Source organism: Podarcis bocagei (assembly GCF_964188305.1).
Source record: "Podarcis bocagei genome assembly, chromosome: 13".
Taxonomy (NCBI): domain Eukaryota; kingdom Metazoa; phylum Chordata; class Lepidosauria; order Squamata; family Lacertidae; genus Podarcis; species Podarcis bocagei.
In genome coordinates, this window is record NC_138138.1 from 41,690,470 (window position 1) to 41,704,957 (window position 14,488).

A 14,488-nucleotide genomic window follows, 5' to 3' on the forward strand; every position below is an offset into this window, starting at 1 on the left:
CCTGAAGCACCACTTTAGCTAACGGGGCCTCCTGCTGCCGCCGCAGCATGATTTCTGTTCTCATCCTGAAGCAAAGTTCTTAACCTGAAGCACCATTTCTGGGTTAGCGGAGTCTGTAACCTGAAGCGTATGTAGCCCGAGGTACCGATTTATTTGTTTACAGGTTGAGACTTGCATGGTTGTTCAACCCAACACCAAACCCTGCCTCCAAGGAGCATGCTGGAGAGGAATTTCAGCAATGCCTTCTCCCTGGCATGAGCATCGTTACTGCTTTTGGTATGGAAGATAATTTAGCAACGTGAGCCTTCATAGTCAAGGCTAGATTACAAATTTATCAAAGTCAAGGAATATCGAAAGGACCTGTACAGAGCCCACTCAGATGTTATTAAAACCAAGAATCAAGCAAAATGGAAATACAAAGACTGGCTTGTGGCTTTAAAAGTTTCGCTTTAGGCGTCAAGCTTCATTGCCTGTTCATTTGAGTCGCAAAGGTCAAAGCACACTATTATGCAATGCAAAGCATTAATGAACTGTACTAGCTGCACACCAATGTTAAAAAAAGGAATTCAAATTAATTAAGCAAAGACGGGATTTAGTGGAGTGCAGTCACTGCTGCTTCAAGACTACAAAACAGCAGTGTTTAGCACAGAGGATGTAAAAAGGCTTTGGCCTTAATATCCAAGTTTCTGACAGCCAAGTACAATTGTAATTATGACTATGACATTTATATGTATTTTTTTCTTTAAACAAACCCAACCAGCATTTCCAGGAGAGGATAAAAAGAATCTATTTTAAAAAAATATGTAATAAAATTAAACAGTACAAGAGGAAATTGCCTCCCCACCATGCTTTTGAGACTTTTGTATCCAAATCACTATGAATAGCGTACATTTCAATGGCATTCCATGGAGATTTCATCAACAGCAGTGTATACATTGAGTCAGCTCCATCAGTGTTAACAGTGTAGCTAGACTTGTGCTTATTTATGTATGAAATTAGGCTTAAACCATAGGTATGTGAACCACATAAAGGCAAGGGAAGGACTCTTAAGGATGCCACATTGAAAAATTTTGGCTGCATTCTTAAAAATGAGAAGTATCTTAAAGGAAGTGAAACATTTCCACCCACCATGTACCAGCCACTGACTTGGTATGCAAAAATGCTTAACAGCAAAGGCTTATGTATTGAGATTTACCAAATCACGTTAAATGAAGCACTCACATGCTCTTACCAATTCAGACATTACTGTTCTTGAGTACAAATAGCATGGACAACCCTCCTTTCATAAACACTACCAGATGACTCAAGAGTGAGTTGTTAAACATCACATGCCTACCATTAAACAGATTATGCTTTTAGCTATTGCTTGCTAAATCAAAACCAATGCAAGAGTCAAAAAGTGAGTTTTTCAGTTGAATGTAAACTTCCTCCCATACTACAACAGTTGAGATACTGTGCAGATTTGTTTTATAGCAATTCACATTTTCAAAATTATGTTAAAGTTGGAAAATTTATACAAATACAAAAGCTTTTCAAACAATGCTTTTTAAACAGTCTTGTTACTTTTACAAAGTCAAATAAAACAATGTTATTTTCAGAATTGACTGAAAACATCTTTATTATTCAAGTGCCCTATCCCGCCCCGCCCAGCAGTTATACATGCATGACTAAAACATTTTGGCTTTTAAATGTATAGGATTACTTCCAAATACAGTCAACATAAAATAGAAGGGAATACAAAGTTTGTACACAAACGCAGCAAGGAATACACAGGTTTGCAACGAAGTTGGACATCATACAAAATAAAAAAAGTTTATAAATTCACATGGTCTGGGATCCTATGCAGGCTCAATAGGGTCTCTCACGCCGGTCCTGCCTGTGGTCCCCTCTGCAAAGGAGACAGGAAAGTTTACATTTTGAATTTGCATATTCGTATTGTTTGTGATACAATAACTATCAACAGCCCCAAGGCTAGGCTGAAAACCCAGCAAGTGGATCCAACAGTCACAATCTCAGCCTCCCTCTTTCACTCCCCAGAAACAGAATCCCTAGATTCCTATTCCTGAGCCTTTACAATAGCCACCACTGAAGTAACCTTTACCTCGAATCCATTTTTCCTGGTCCAAAGCTGCCTCTGTCTCCGCCTCTTCCGCCTCTGAATCCTCCCCGGTCTCCGCCCCTGCCTCCCCGGAAGCCCCCTCTGTCAAAACCTCCTCGGCCCCCGCGTCGTTCTTCACCAAATCCACCTCCTGGGGAAAAAAGCAGATTTGTATTATGCAACTATTTTGAAATGAGAAATGTGTTTTTCTCACTGATGCCGTTGTGCCAAATAGGCAAACTGTGTATCTCACACAGACGAGAAAGAATCCGCCAGCAAGGGAACAGGATATACAGTAACTGGTTTCACACAGAGAAAAGTAAAGCCTTAAACTCACCCATGTGTGGTCCTCCAGGCCCATCTGGCTTTGGTGCCTTGCACTGGTTGCATTCATTGCGCCATGAGAAGTTCATATTTTCACATGTCCTAAAAACACATTTGGGGAAGACGGATGATTTAGAGTTCCAATAGTCATTAACCCCATTCCTACCTTCGTATCTAAACAACTAAAGCAGACTGCTTACGGGTTGGGGCATTTCCAGTCTCCTGCACGTTGCTGACCACCACCTCCGCTGGGGAAGCCCCCCCTGCTGCCCCCGCTCGAACCACTGCTGCTGCCGCCACCTCCGCCGCCACCAAATCCACCACGGCCCATGGGTCCTAAAGGAAAGAGGCATGTAAAAATCAGTGGCAGGAGCCAAGTGAAAAAGGATTTTTTGCAGAATGTTTCCTTGCTGATAAACACCTTATATTAGGTTACCTTTCTTCCCTAGAAAGACTGCAGTACCCATATCTCAACTCCCCTATTTCAGAATGGCTGCACAACACAAGTTGGTCCTCCTCCCCCTCCCTTGCTGAAACTCAATACAGTGGTACCCCGCAAGACGAACGCCTCGCGAGACGAAAAACTCGCAAAACGAAAGGTTTTTTCGTTTTCAAGTTGCCTCGCAAGACGAATTTCCCTATGGGCTTGCTTCGCAAAACGAAGCTTGCCCCCGGGGACAGCGGGTCTTCTCTTTTGAAGCAAGGGGCCGCGGGGAGATAGCGATCTCCCTGCAGCCCCTTGCTGCAAAAGACGTCGGGGGGAAGCGGGGAAGAAGCGCTTCGCTTCCCGTTGCCCCCGGACCTCTTCTGAAGCAAGGGGTTGCGGGGAGATAGCGATCTCCCTGCAGCCCCTTGCTGCAAAAGACGTCGGGGGGAAGCGGGGAAGCGAAGCGCTTCGCTTCCCGCTGCCCCCAGGACCTCTTCTGAAGGCTGGCGGGGGGCAAAAGTCTTTGTCCCCCCTGCCTGCCTTCCCAGGGGCTTTTAAATCGCCCCGGACAGCGGAGAAGTCCTCCGCTGTCCCAGGGTTTTTTAAAATGCTGGGGGTGGGAAGAAAAGCCCTTGTCCCCCCCCCCAGCCTTCAGAAGAGGTCCGGGGACAGACTGACCCCGGACCTGGTCTGAAGGCGGTTTCCCTAGGAACGCATTAATTGATTTTCAATGCATTCCTATGGGAAACCGTGCATCGCAAGACGAAAAAACCGCAAGACGAAGAGACTTGCGGAACGAATTAATTTCGTCTTGCGAGGCACCACTGTACAGGTATAACAAAAGCCAATACAAACAACACACTTCACTACTTATCAACCACAGCAATGACGTGGCATATACCTCCTCTACCGCCACGGCCTCTTCCTCCTCGGCCATTGCCACCGCCGCCGCCTCTGTTGAAGTCTGCCCTCCGGGTAGCAAATGATACTTTGATTGGGTTGCCTGAGAATTCTTTTCCTGGTTAAGAGAAGAGCAGGGAAAAGGATTACATTTTCCTGATATAAAGATAGAAAGCAATTATTTCACTATTGGCACCTCTCCTCTACTGCACATCTATTTCTCTTTCAATATTTATTCATCAATTTATATCTCATCCTTCCCCCCTCCCAGAAGCCTAGTAGTGGAGGCAGAAAGAAGCCTTCAAAGTACAAGCATAGGAACTCTTTCAAAAGCCAAAAAGTAATTCAAAGTCAGCACCATACCATCAAACCAGTCAATGGCAGCCTTTGCAGATGGGGGATCGTCAAAGGAAACAGTGGCCTCTCCTTTCAGTTTTCCTGTCTCGCGATCCGTGTACAGGTTGATCATAGGCTGTCCTGTTTTCTTGTTTGTCTGTTTACAAAAAAAAATGTACAAGATCAATCTACTGTAAAGATCTAATCCAATGTTCTTGCATCTAATTTTCAATACATGACAGGTGCAGACTACAACTGTTTAGGGAGCTGCAATTGATGTGCAATACTACTGCATGGAAATTACCTTTAAATGTGAAAGGTAACTTGCTTTAGCTGCTGAACATTTGCCTATACAGCCCTGAAAATAATTAAAAGGCTAATGAATGTGCTCATGAGGTTCTAGGCAGATTACTGCTGCCATCATGAATTCTCCCTTGGAGTGTAAAGACATCGCACGAAAGGTTTGCCTACCCATTAGTCTCTGAAAGTAGATAGGGCCAAAGCAGGGTAGATTTGAATTAAATCAAATCAATTTGTCAGTAAGGCTCAATTTAAATCATTTTTTACAGAAAGACTCATTCTTGCTGGTATAAACTTAAAAGGTTTCATTTTTTGAGTAATAAATTTTCATAGTAGTTTTTAGTTCTATCAAAAATTACTGATTTGGTTATACTATTAGAAATACATAGATAATTATGAGGTTTAACAAGTTAACTGTTTATATTTTGACAACTTTTCTGCTGTACCTTATTGGAAGGAGAAAAATAATCATTTCCTGAACAACAATTTATTTAACTAAAACAATAACATATGTATACGTGTTTGTTAACTGATGTGGTTAAACGATTAAAAACCCCCACCTTAGACTGAGCTTTAGCACACATGAAAAACTTAAAACTAATCCTTATTTCCTGATGAATAGCCTTTGGACTATAATGTGATTTAAACTATCTTCAGAAAGATTTTTCCTCCAAAAACATTTTATTTTAAAAATCCAATTTAAATTTTAAAAAGTCCGATTAATGCATCCTACCTAGTGCAGGCTTTTTGCACAGCTCAGACCATTCAGTGTTTTGTGATTCTACTTGCCAACAGCAATTCCACTAGTAGCTGCTTTTTTCTAGCCAGCTCAGTCTCTCAACCAGCCCTTCGAGCTCTCATTACCCACTACTACCCTGCACACTTTACAACCAAAGAGTATAGTGCAACCTACAAAATGCAGCCATATTGGTAATGGGATCATCTCACAGGCATAACTAGCACAATTTACCTTTATGATGCCAATCTGCTTGAAGTAATCTGCTACCGACTCAATGGTTACATTTTCACCAAGTCCCTGAACAAAGATGGTGTTGTTGTCCGAGTTATCCTGCTCGCCAGCTGCAAGGAATGACAATTAGCTCTATCTTCCACCATAATTTCTGCTTCCCAATAAAGTTCTTCCTACAGCCTCTAAATGAAAGGTTCCAAACTTGTACTCCAATGAATACTGAACCACATGAAGCAATTTTCCAAACTGAGACAAAATTTGGGTTACACTGTCCGAAGACCTCAGTTGAATAGAACTCAAATCTGCACAATTCATATATTTTGCAGTTTACAAAGTTTGTGGGTTTTTAAAAGGCAACTTGATTACATGACTCTGCTGTTCACAGTAATACCAAAAAAAAAAAAAAAAAGGTTTTAAGTGTAGAAAAGCAGTCTAAGGACATCATAGGCTTCTCTGGTTTTCTTTTGACATTTTTACCCCTCTCTTCAAAGTGGAAGCCTGGAAATACTTTTCCACTGGCCTCACATTCAGGTTTGCAGCCACTTACCAGAATCATGGCGTGATCCTTGATCCCGTGGTCCTTTTGCACATGAAAATAAGGAAGGAGAGATTCAGTTAGCGAGTGAGAACTTCCAAACTGTTTTCTCACATCAGCACCACCATCACGACCACATCAGAAACAGGCCAGTGTTGGAACATGTGCTGTTCCAAGGTGAGTTTTAGTGCAAAACAAACACTCCCATTCAGTCAGAAGTGGTCCACGTCTTAATTACAAGACTGCTTACTGCAAAACCAGTTTACAACTCTTTCCTCCAGGTCATACTAGACCTATTTTTTGCAGCTCTGTAGGGAGGAGCATGGCCTCCAGACACACACCCAGAACACCATTGGAGAACCACTATTTTGACATCTTTTATAGCATACATTAGCCACTGCTACCCAGAGTCTTCTACTGACCCTTGTTCAGTCTTTTAAGTCTCCAGCACCATTGCAATCTATTCTGGATTTGGTTCATGAGACGAGACACTTTTAATTTATCCAGAGAACAAACCATCTTACACCATAGTACACATTTTGAATAAGCCCTTTAGAAATGAGAGCTTTATGTTCTTAGAAACCATCTGGTTATTTACTTGCATCACCACTCTACTATTAACATATTCTACACGTATGTATGTATATATATATTTACCATTTCGACACCTTTTATTGCACCCAATCTTAAATTTTTGAAAGCATATGCCCAACACTGGTCTCAAATGCATTAAGAATCCTATATAAGTGTGTTTTACTGTTCATGCCAAGCCTTTTTCAGCAAACCCTATGGGAACGTTCCTTAAAAACAATTCTTTTGATTTGGTACAATCATGTTCAAAACGACCATTTGTGAAACTTCGTAATGTTAAAACCAAACTCTCTTAAAATAGAAGCCCATGAAACCACTTATTTGTGAAAGAGCTCTTAAGAGTTTCATACAAACAAAGTTACACTTCCAAGTCTGAAGGGAGCGGTCCCTCCCTTGATTCCTGTACCAGTAACTTTTTAAGCAAGGTACCATAAACCTTTGTTTTACCATGTTTCCTCAGGACTGCATGCACTTCCATTAACACGCTTTAACCCAACCTTCTCATGTGTTTTTTAAAGGAGAGACAACAAACAAAACCAACACTTACAAAGTGATTTTCTCTCTCACATTCTCCCGCAAAACACGTCTTTGGATTATTGATTTTCTCCCATCTTGTTGCAAAACATACAACCAAAATGTACTGTATTGGCACCAAGAACTTGGCTGAGTAGAAAGCCCCATAATGTGGAAGTCAACACCACAGATACAACCAACCATTTTGGCATATGTGCCACAACAGGGGGTGCTCCCATAGGTTTTTATCTGATAAACGGTGGCTTTTCAAACCCTTTGGCATACAAACATCAGTCTCTCCGAAAAATAATATATAGAAATACACTTTTGCGGTTCAAGTTTTTGAACTCTTTGGACTTACCACCAAATTTATTGAAGCCACCACCTCGCTCACCACCGCTGAGGAGATAAGTTAGAAGATAATGATGCTTTTTTTCCACGACTAAAAAGTTTTGTTGCTAGAAACTACACCAGATCCATTAAGATGCTGGCCAACACTTTTGTTTGGTTCTTCCTGAAGATCTAAAGACAACCTGCTCCACCTTTTCCTTGCCCTCGGCATTTGTTTTTTTAAAAATGGATCAATACACCCTTGAGAAGGTTTGCAAATGAAACAGCTCTAGTGTTTTGTCATTCTTGCTTCCGATCTTGAAACGTTACATGAGGCGTCGTGATGCAGCTTTCGAGACAATGCTGGTTTCCTTGTTGCCGTCCTATTCCTGGCATGATTGGTGAACCAAGCTCTTTTTTAAAATATTGTATACCGTGCACGCTGTTAATTCCAGTTCACCCTTCTCAAGTTTGTGCCTTGTATTTTTGCAAAGCTTTTGTTGTTTACAACCCTAGATGCAGATAACTGCTTTGAAAGCACGTAAAAACCCATTCCCTCATCATAGCATATTCGTAATAGTATGTTATTTCAGCTCTAAAGACTGCATTATCTGCCTGTCATAAGATCTCTCTCCCTTCCTCAGACCCTTAACTAACATGTGGAAGGTGGAGATTTGATTAAAGTTCATTGACTTTCACACCTGTGGCACACAAAATGCAGAATTTGTTAACAGAGCAGGTATTGTTAACAGATCAACAACTTTTCATAAGCAAACAACACTTCAGCTGCCCCCACCTATACTCACCTCTCTACTATTTCATCTCTCCCAGTCAACAGGAGCCCAGAGCCAATGTTGCTTAGCAACCATTGCCTCGTCAAATACCAATTTTAACCACCCCTTCACCGAGGCTTAACGCACACCCAACAGCATTAAGGATACTGCTTTGCAACACATAAACCACAAGTACAGAAAGTCCAGCCGCTATGTGGGAAAACCAAAACACATCCTTTTAGCCTACATTGGCTTACACGGCTAGACCACAGCATTATGAGCATTATGAGCCCAATGAAAGCTGGCTTACAACCTGCATAGAAGCTTTGTCTTGCAAAATCTCTTACTGAAGAGATTCATATAACCTTCGATTTATCAGCATATACAAACCAGGCCCCTTCAGTGCACCTCATCAGGTTAACACTGGGGGGTTGAAGGATAAACCTAGTGTCTAGATACCAATTTCCCCCCATAAGAAGTACTAATGTTCTTGTATGTATTTGTATGGAACGGCAACATTGCTCAAAGAGGACCGTAATTCACCTTTGAGGAACAGTAATTATGTTCATATCAAGTGCGCCTTTTGAGGTTGTCAACAGATCCAAGATGAATTACAAGATGAAAATACGATGTTTTGCCCCATGCACAGACTTGTTACTGCAATGGTTGATTTTCATAAAGTAAGAGTTTTTAACTCCTTCACATGCAGACAAGGAACAAAAACCATTTTGACATCCATTTAGATTCACCCCATAGAGAAAACCACACTGACCCCTAGCAGCATACATGGTGGTAGCCCACCCTTGATTACCAACAATTCTATATATTTCAGCCGTTCACACACTGCACCCTCCCAGAAGAGGTTAGCTTTTACGGCAAGTACTAGGAGAGATGCTAATTAAAGAAACCCACTCCCTCTCCCACAACTATGGACTGGACACCTACCCCATGCCTCCACGACCACCTCTGTTGCCACCTCTTCCACCACTCCGATCAAAGCCACCTCTACCGTATCCGCCACCGCCACCTCCTCCACTGCCTCTTCCACGGTTGCGGTCTTGCTGGCCGCCATATCCTCCTTGATCCTGGCTGCCGTAGCCTCCTCCACTACCACCTCCACTCATGGAAGACTGATCCTGTCCATAGCCACCAGCTGGAGAAAGTTAAAAAAAAGGGGGGGGTTAGCAATAGTTTCTGCTAGCAAAGAGGCCTGGCTTTTTTGGGGCGGGGGAAAAGAATGAAGATTCTACAGATGCCCTTGCTTCTCACTGGGGGGCAGCCATTGGCTTCTACACTGCACTGCATGAAATTTGGCTCATATTACTCATGTTTGCCTTTTGGAGGTGAAAGGAAAGGAAAAAGTACTCACATCCACTACCACCGCCACCTCCTCCACTGCTACTGCCACTGCCATACTGACTCTGCTGGCCGTAGCTTTGGGGTGGGTTGTAAGAAGGCTGCTGCCCATAGCTGCTCTGCTGTTGGCTGCCATAGCTGGACTGCTGACCATAGCCTCCACTCTGGGGTTGTCCGTAGGTAGAGGTCTGAGAGCTGGTACCGTAACTGCTGATTTCAAGGAGACACAAACAAAGGACAAAGAGTTCAATACACAGACCATCCTACAATACTGTTCCGGCTTTATACAAAGGCTGAGGCTTTAAGCTCCAGGATTCCATTTGGAATATTGCTTAAGAATTCAGGATGATTGTATGACTAAAGAGCAGAGTACATCTGGGGTTTGATCAGGCAAATTTCAGCAGATTTAATGCAAAAAAGTAAAGCCTAAAGCCTATGATGAAGATTTACACCGCTATCCCTGCTCTGAGTTCTTGTTGTTTGGGATTTCTCAACTGTTACCTTCCAGTGGTGGAACTGGCTGGCTGTTGAGAGTAGCTGGGATAGGATGACTGCTGTCCATAAGACGTCTGAGAAGTCTGACTGCTGCCATATCCTGTTGATGAGCCGTAGGCCTGTGGTGTTGACTGGGTGCCATAGCCAGCTGTTCAGAAAAACAATTCACTCTTGTTAATCTCAAATGGCATGCAATTTGTGTAGCAATAACTAATCAGCTCTTCAATCATATGTAACCGCACTGATGCATCCTGAGATGTGACCATAGAACAACAAATTAAATAGTGCTGAGATGAGAGCATGTTAGATTCGAATCCCTGTTTGTGCTTGTGTCACCTTTTTGCTACTTTAAGTGCTTCATAGGATTGCAAAATGAAAAGGCTGCACATTACAGCGTCCGGAAAGGACACTTTAAGTAACTGTGTTTTCCTTCCAATCTCCTAGCTCCAGAAAGACGTGTGCTTCACAGCTTAGCCAATTTCCTCTCATATTTTCCTATACAGTCATGAGGACAAAAAAAACAAAATCAGCTACAATACTCACAGCTTTGAGTCTGGCCATAGGAAGAACTGTAACTACTTTGGCCATATCCAGAAGTATCTGCCGATTGTCCGTAACCACCATAGCTCTGCTGCCCGTAGGGCTGGCTGGTTTGCTGAGAATAACCTTGTGTGGGTGGAGTTGGGTAGGCCCCATAACTAAGGAAAAGCAAGAGAAAAAAATTCAGCAAAGGAACATATAACTAAACTGTAAACTGAATTCACAATCTTCTTTCCCAACCGGAATCAAGCTTGTCACTACCACTGCCACCTGTCTTTTCAAATCCAGTGTGCTATGTCATTGTAGGCATCTGACTGAACTCCTACTTCTGCGAGTGTTTCAATTAAGTCTGAACAACCACAAATGGGTAAGGAAAATTACAAGGCATGTTAAGACTAATTAATTGGTTCATTGTGGCATGAAGATACACACACCAACAATTCACTTTGTTCAAAAGACTAATGGCCAGAAATAAATTCCAATGCTGATTCTATTCAGAGTAGACCCACTGAAGTTAATAAACATGACTAACAGGTTCATGAATTTCAGTGGGTTTAGTATAGGATTTAGTGACTATAAACCACAAGTTTTTAAACCTGGCCTACTTTTTTAGTTTTGACAAAAGGCAAATAAAAGGTATGTGATTGAAATTTATAAAGTTAAGAATGATATGAAGAGAGTGGAGAGAGAGAAAATTCTCCTCTTGACACCAGAACTTGTGGACAGCCAAAGATTCAGGACAGATAAATGAAAGCACTTCTCTTCCACAAGAGGCAGCAATGACCACAAATTTGGATGTCGTTAAAAGGGGATTGGGCAAACTCCTGAAGAAGGCGATCAATGGCTACTAGCCATGATGGCAATGCTTTACCTCCATCATCAGAAGGCAGCAATGCTTTTGCATACCAATTGCTGGAAACCATAGGAGGAGAGAGTGCTTTTGCGCTCAGGCCCTGCTTGATGGTTTCCTACCGACATCTGGTTAGTCAAAACAGGATGCCGGGCTAGATGGGCTATTGGCCTGATTCAACACTCTCCCTATGTTCTTGCAATAGTCCTAAATCCCCACAACTCTTGGAAGCAGCACTAAGAGTTATGCTTTTAAAGGGAATTTTGATTTTTGGTATACTATCTTTGTATGGGCACTACTATAGCTTGAATTGGGGAAACTAATAGTGTATGCTCTAATGCAACTAAAACTGAGTTTTATAATGTATATACACACTGAATAAGACAAAACCTTTTTAAAATGATGTTACAGCTTCTCTGGGGATGGATAAAAGTAATCTATTTCAAAGTCTGCATACACTACAGCAAATTTTAACCATTTTTCTAAATTTGGAATCACAAGTTTTATCAGCTTCTTCATACGATATATTCCCCCCCCCATTTTTTTTTCCAGTACAGTACTACCACTACTTGAAAATTAGGATTTTCTGGTATTGGCAAATTAAGATTAAACAAGCCACAGGTCAGATCTTGTCTATCTATTCCTCTGGGAACAGCTCACGGCACCCTAACATCCTTCATGTTTTTACAGAGGTGACTAGCATGACCTACTTCAAGATTACAGTGACAAGAAAAGCACTACTCGCATATGGCTAACACTGTAGTTATGTGAGAAAAGTATCACAAGCTAAAAGCCTGTAAACACGCAATACATGGAGGATGAATTATACAAGGGTTTATTTACCTTTGTGTCGCTGACTGGCTATAATCTGTAAGGGGACAAAACAAAAATGTTTGAGCTATTTTAAGAGCAGGATTCCACACAAGTTATCTAACTGCTACAGAGAGTAGAAATGATTCATATGGGATGGTGGATAAGGCAAAATTGACATACATGGATGTTTGCTTCAGGCATCTTCGCACTATGTGCATGGACAGAAGCCCCATTCAAATTGAAAGTCAAGGTGTGGGGGGCAAGGGCACCCCTGCCTCTCTACACTTTTAACTTTCAATAATTCAGGCAAATACTAAGGAAAGGGTTCAGATTCTCATGATAACACACATTCACCTATCCAATGGGTACTGCACAAAATAAACGTACATATGGAACGCTCTTGCTAGCTTCATTGTGGGTAAGAGAAACTATTTTAAAAAGGAAGGCTGTGAGGCATGAAGTTTGAGGGAAGAGATTAGGAATGAACAGCAACTCTGAACATTGACACTTCTCATACGAAGCACTTATTACTTAGTTACCGATAAATTTATGCCACTGTTGCCTTATTTTCAGGACTGTTCACAATAATCAAAACCAGCAGCGAAGAAAAATCCAAAAATTAATAAACAGAACCCAATCATGTGGGCAGGTGGAAGTTGTGGTGTCATCAGAAAAAATGTGTATTTATATATTCCCCTACCCCCAGGGTTTTCCAAGCAATAAATAATTTTCCCCCATCCAAAAAAAACTCAGTTTATGTGATGGTTAAAGAACCAATGTAATTCCATCGTCAGTACGGAGGGGGGGGGGGAAATCTGCGTTTTCAAGGGGTGCAAGAGAGGCTAGTTACCCACCCAAGGAACTAAGACACAAGAGGAACAGCCTTTAATTAAACTCACACGAAGTTTGTTATGGCGCCGGGTTGTTACAAACAAAGCAGCCTGGTCCTTATAGGACCCAAACCCGAGATTTTAAGGGGAGGAGGGCGCTCGCTGGTCGAGCCGAGGACGCGGGCGACTGACGTTTGTACTAACGAATGATAGGTGCAGGCGGCTGGGGAAGCACCCGGATGTAACACTGCGACAAAGACAAGCCTCACACGCACGCGCAACAACGTACGCGTTTCTCGCCTAGGCAGAAAAGCGCATGCGTGGTCGCAATTTTTACCGCCCCCACCTCCAATAAACCTTGCTACGCCGACCATCACGTCAGACTGGATTTTTCCACTGCCCCCTCGTCCCGCTAGTGAGTCAGGGGAGGACCGCGCGCATGCGCAGCTACATAACGGCCTAACCTCTCCGTGCCCCTGTTGTCTGACTAGGAAACCCCGTCCGTCTCTTCCCCGGCTTCCTAGTTCTCACGCTATCACAAAATGGCGGCAGACTGCGCAGTTTAGAGAGATTGCGGCGCGGAGCAGAGGAAAGAAAAAAGGCCCTTCCTGCTCTCTAGAAGGCGGGCGCCGTTTTTCATCCGGCACCACTTCTACAATAACGTCCACCTTTTGCCCTCGACTGTATCGCCACCCCGTTATTTTTGGAACGAAAACCCCGAAGCCTCCATTTAAAAAGGGTCTTCTAGAACATTTGTCCAAAGCAGACGGGGAAGGCCGGAGAACCCTCCGCCCACCATTCCTGCCCCACAGACGGGAGAGGGAAGACAGGCAGCTTTCGCCTCCTACCCTGGAACTGCAAGAATAAAAAACCCACGCAAAAGCCTCCTTCCCCTGCCACGGGCAGTGATTTCCCTATCGAAGATTTAGCCTGAAACCCACCCCAGCCCCTGGGAAGGAAGCCCCCCAGTCTCGTCAGGAGGAGAAAATAACCCAAGACAAAAACGCAGCTTTTCGCAATTAACTGGACAGAACCAACCATTAAGCCTGCTTCCCCTCACATTACCCTTCCCTTTTTAACCCTCAGGTTAAACCCTTTTTAACATAAATCGACCTCCCGTTCCCCATCGTCTGCACAGCCACGAGGACCAGAAACTTAGCTCCCCTGGAGGAAAGAAAGCAAAGGCTGCGGGGTGTTTCCCATTCTCCCCTGTTGTGACCCCGGTTGAAACGCGCCCAACGCCCTCCGCTGCCAACTCCCTTCTTCTCACCGTTGGATGCCATGGCTGCAGCCCCCTAAGCTTCACTCCTCAGAAGGGCTACGTAGCACCAACCTCTCCGCCCGCCTCGTCTCTCTTTCCCGCCCCCACACTTTGCCCCAAATATACCCTCCCCCTCCCGTTTCCTCTGGGCTGCACCATGTCACATCGCAAGAGGGGGGGAGAGAGAAAGGAAAACAGGCGTTTCTTTTGTACAGATATACATGAAAAGCAGGACTCCTACGCTTC

General features: G+C 43.2%; 1 protein-coding gene across 3 annotated transcripts; it reads right to left on the reverse strand.

Annotated features, from left to right (window-relative positions):
• Positions 1 to 955: 955 nt before the first annotated feature.
• On the reverse strand, positions 956 to 14,371 carry FUS (FUS RNA binding protein). Of its 3 annotated transcripts, none has more exons than XM_081165902.1 (15): positions 14,252 to 14,371; positions 12,182 to 12,206; positions 10,492 to 10,646; positions 9,955 to 10,096; positions 9,467 to 9,663; positions 9,043 to 9,250; positions 7,356 to 7,393; positions 5,903 to 5,935; positions 5,356 to 5,465; positions 4,113 to 4,242; positions 3,751 to 3,867; positions 2,623 to 2,758; positions 2,436 to 2,524; positions 2,102 to 2,249; positions 956 to 1,888 (listed from the first exon to the last, which is right to left on the reverse strand). In XM_081165902.1, exons 1-15 carry the CDS (start codon positions 14,262 to 14,264, stop codon positions 1,849 to 1,851), a joined length of 1,581 nt encoding a protein of 526 aa, XP_081022028.1. In that variant the 5' UTR covers positions 14,265 to 14,371; the 3' UTR covers positions 956 to 1,848. The 3 variants fall into 3 exon arrangements, with proteins under 3 accessions (XP_081022028.1, XP_081022027.1, XP_081022026.1); XM_081165901.1 differs by lacking the exon at positions 14,252 to 14,371 and adding an exon at positions 13,328 to 13,370 and having other exon boundaries at positions 9,467 to 9,660; XM_081165900.1 differs by lacking the exon at positions 14,252 to 14,371 and adding an exon at positions 13,328 to 13,370.
• Positions 14,372 to 14,488: the final 117 nt, after the last annotated feature.

Excerpts from the sequence above, each read along its gene's own strand:
- FUS (XM_081165900.1), bottom strand. The coding sequence starts at position 13,355 with ATGGTCGGCGTAGCAAGGTTTATTGGAG. Across the intron at positions 9,664-9,954 it reads GCCAGTTCCACCACTGGAAG|CAGTTACGGTACCAGCTCTC; the intron begins GTAACAGTTGAG and ends CCTTGAAATCAG. Across the intron at positions 9,251-9,466 it reads AGGTGGCGGTGGTAGTGGAT|CTGGTGGCTATGGACAGGAT; the intron begins GTGAGTACTTTT and ends AACTTTCTCCAG.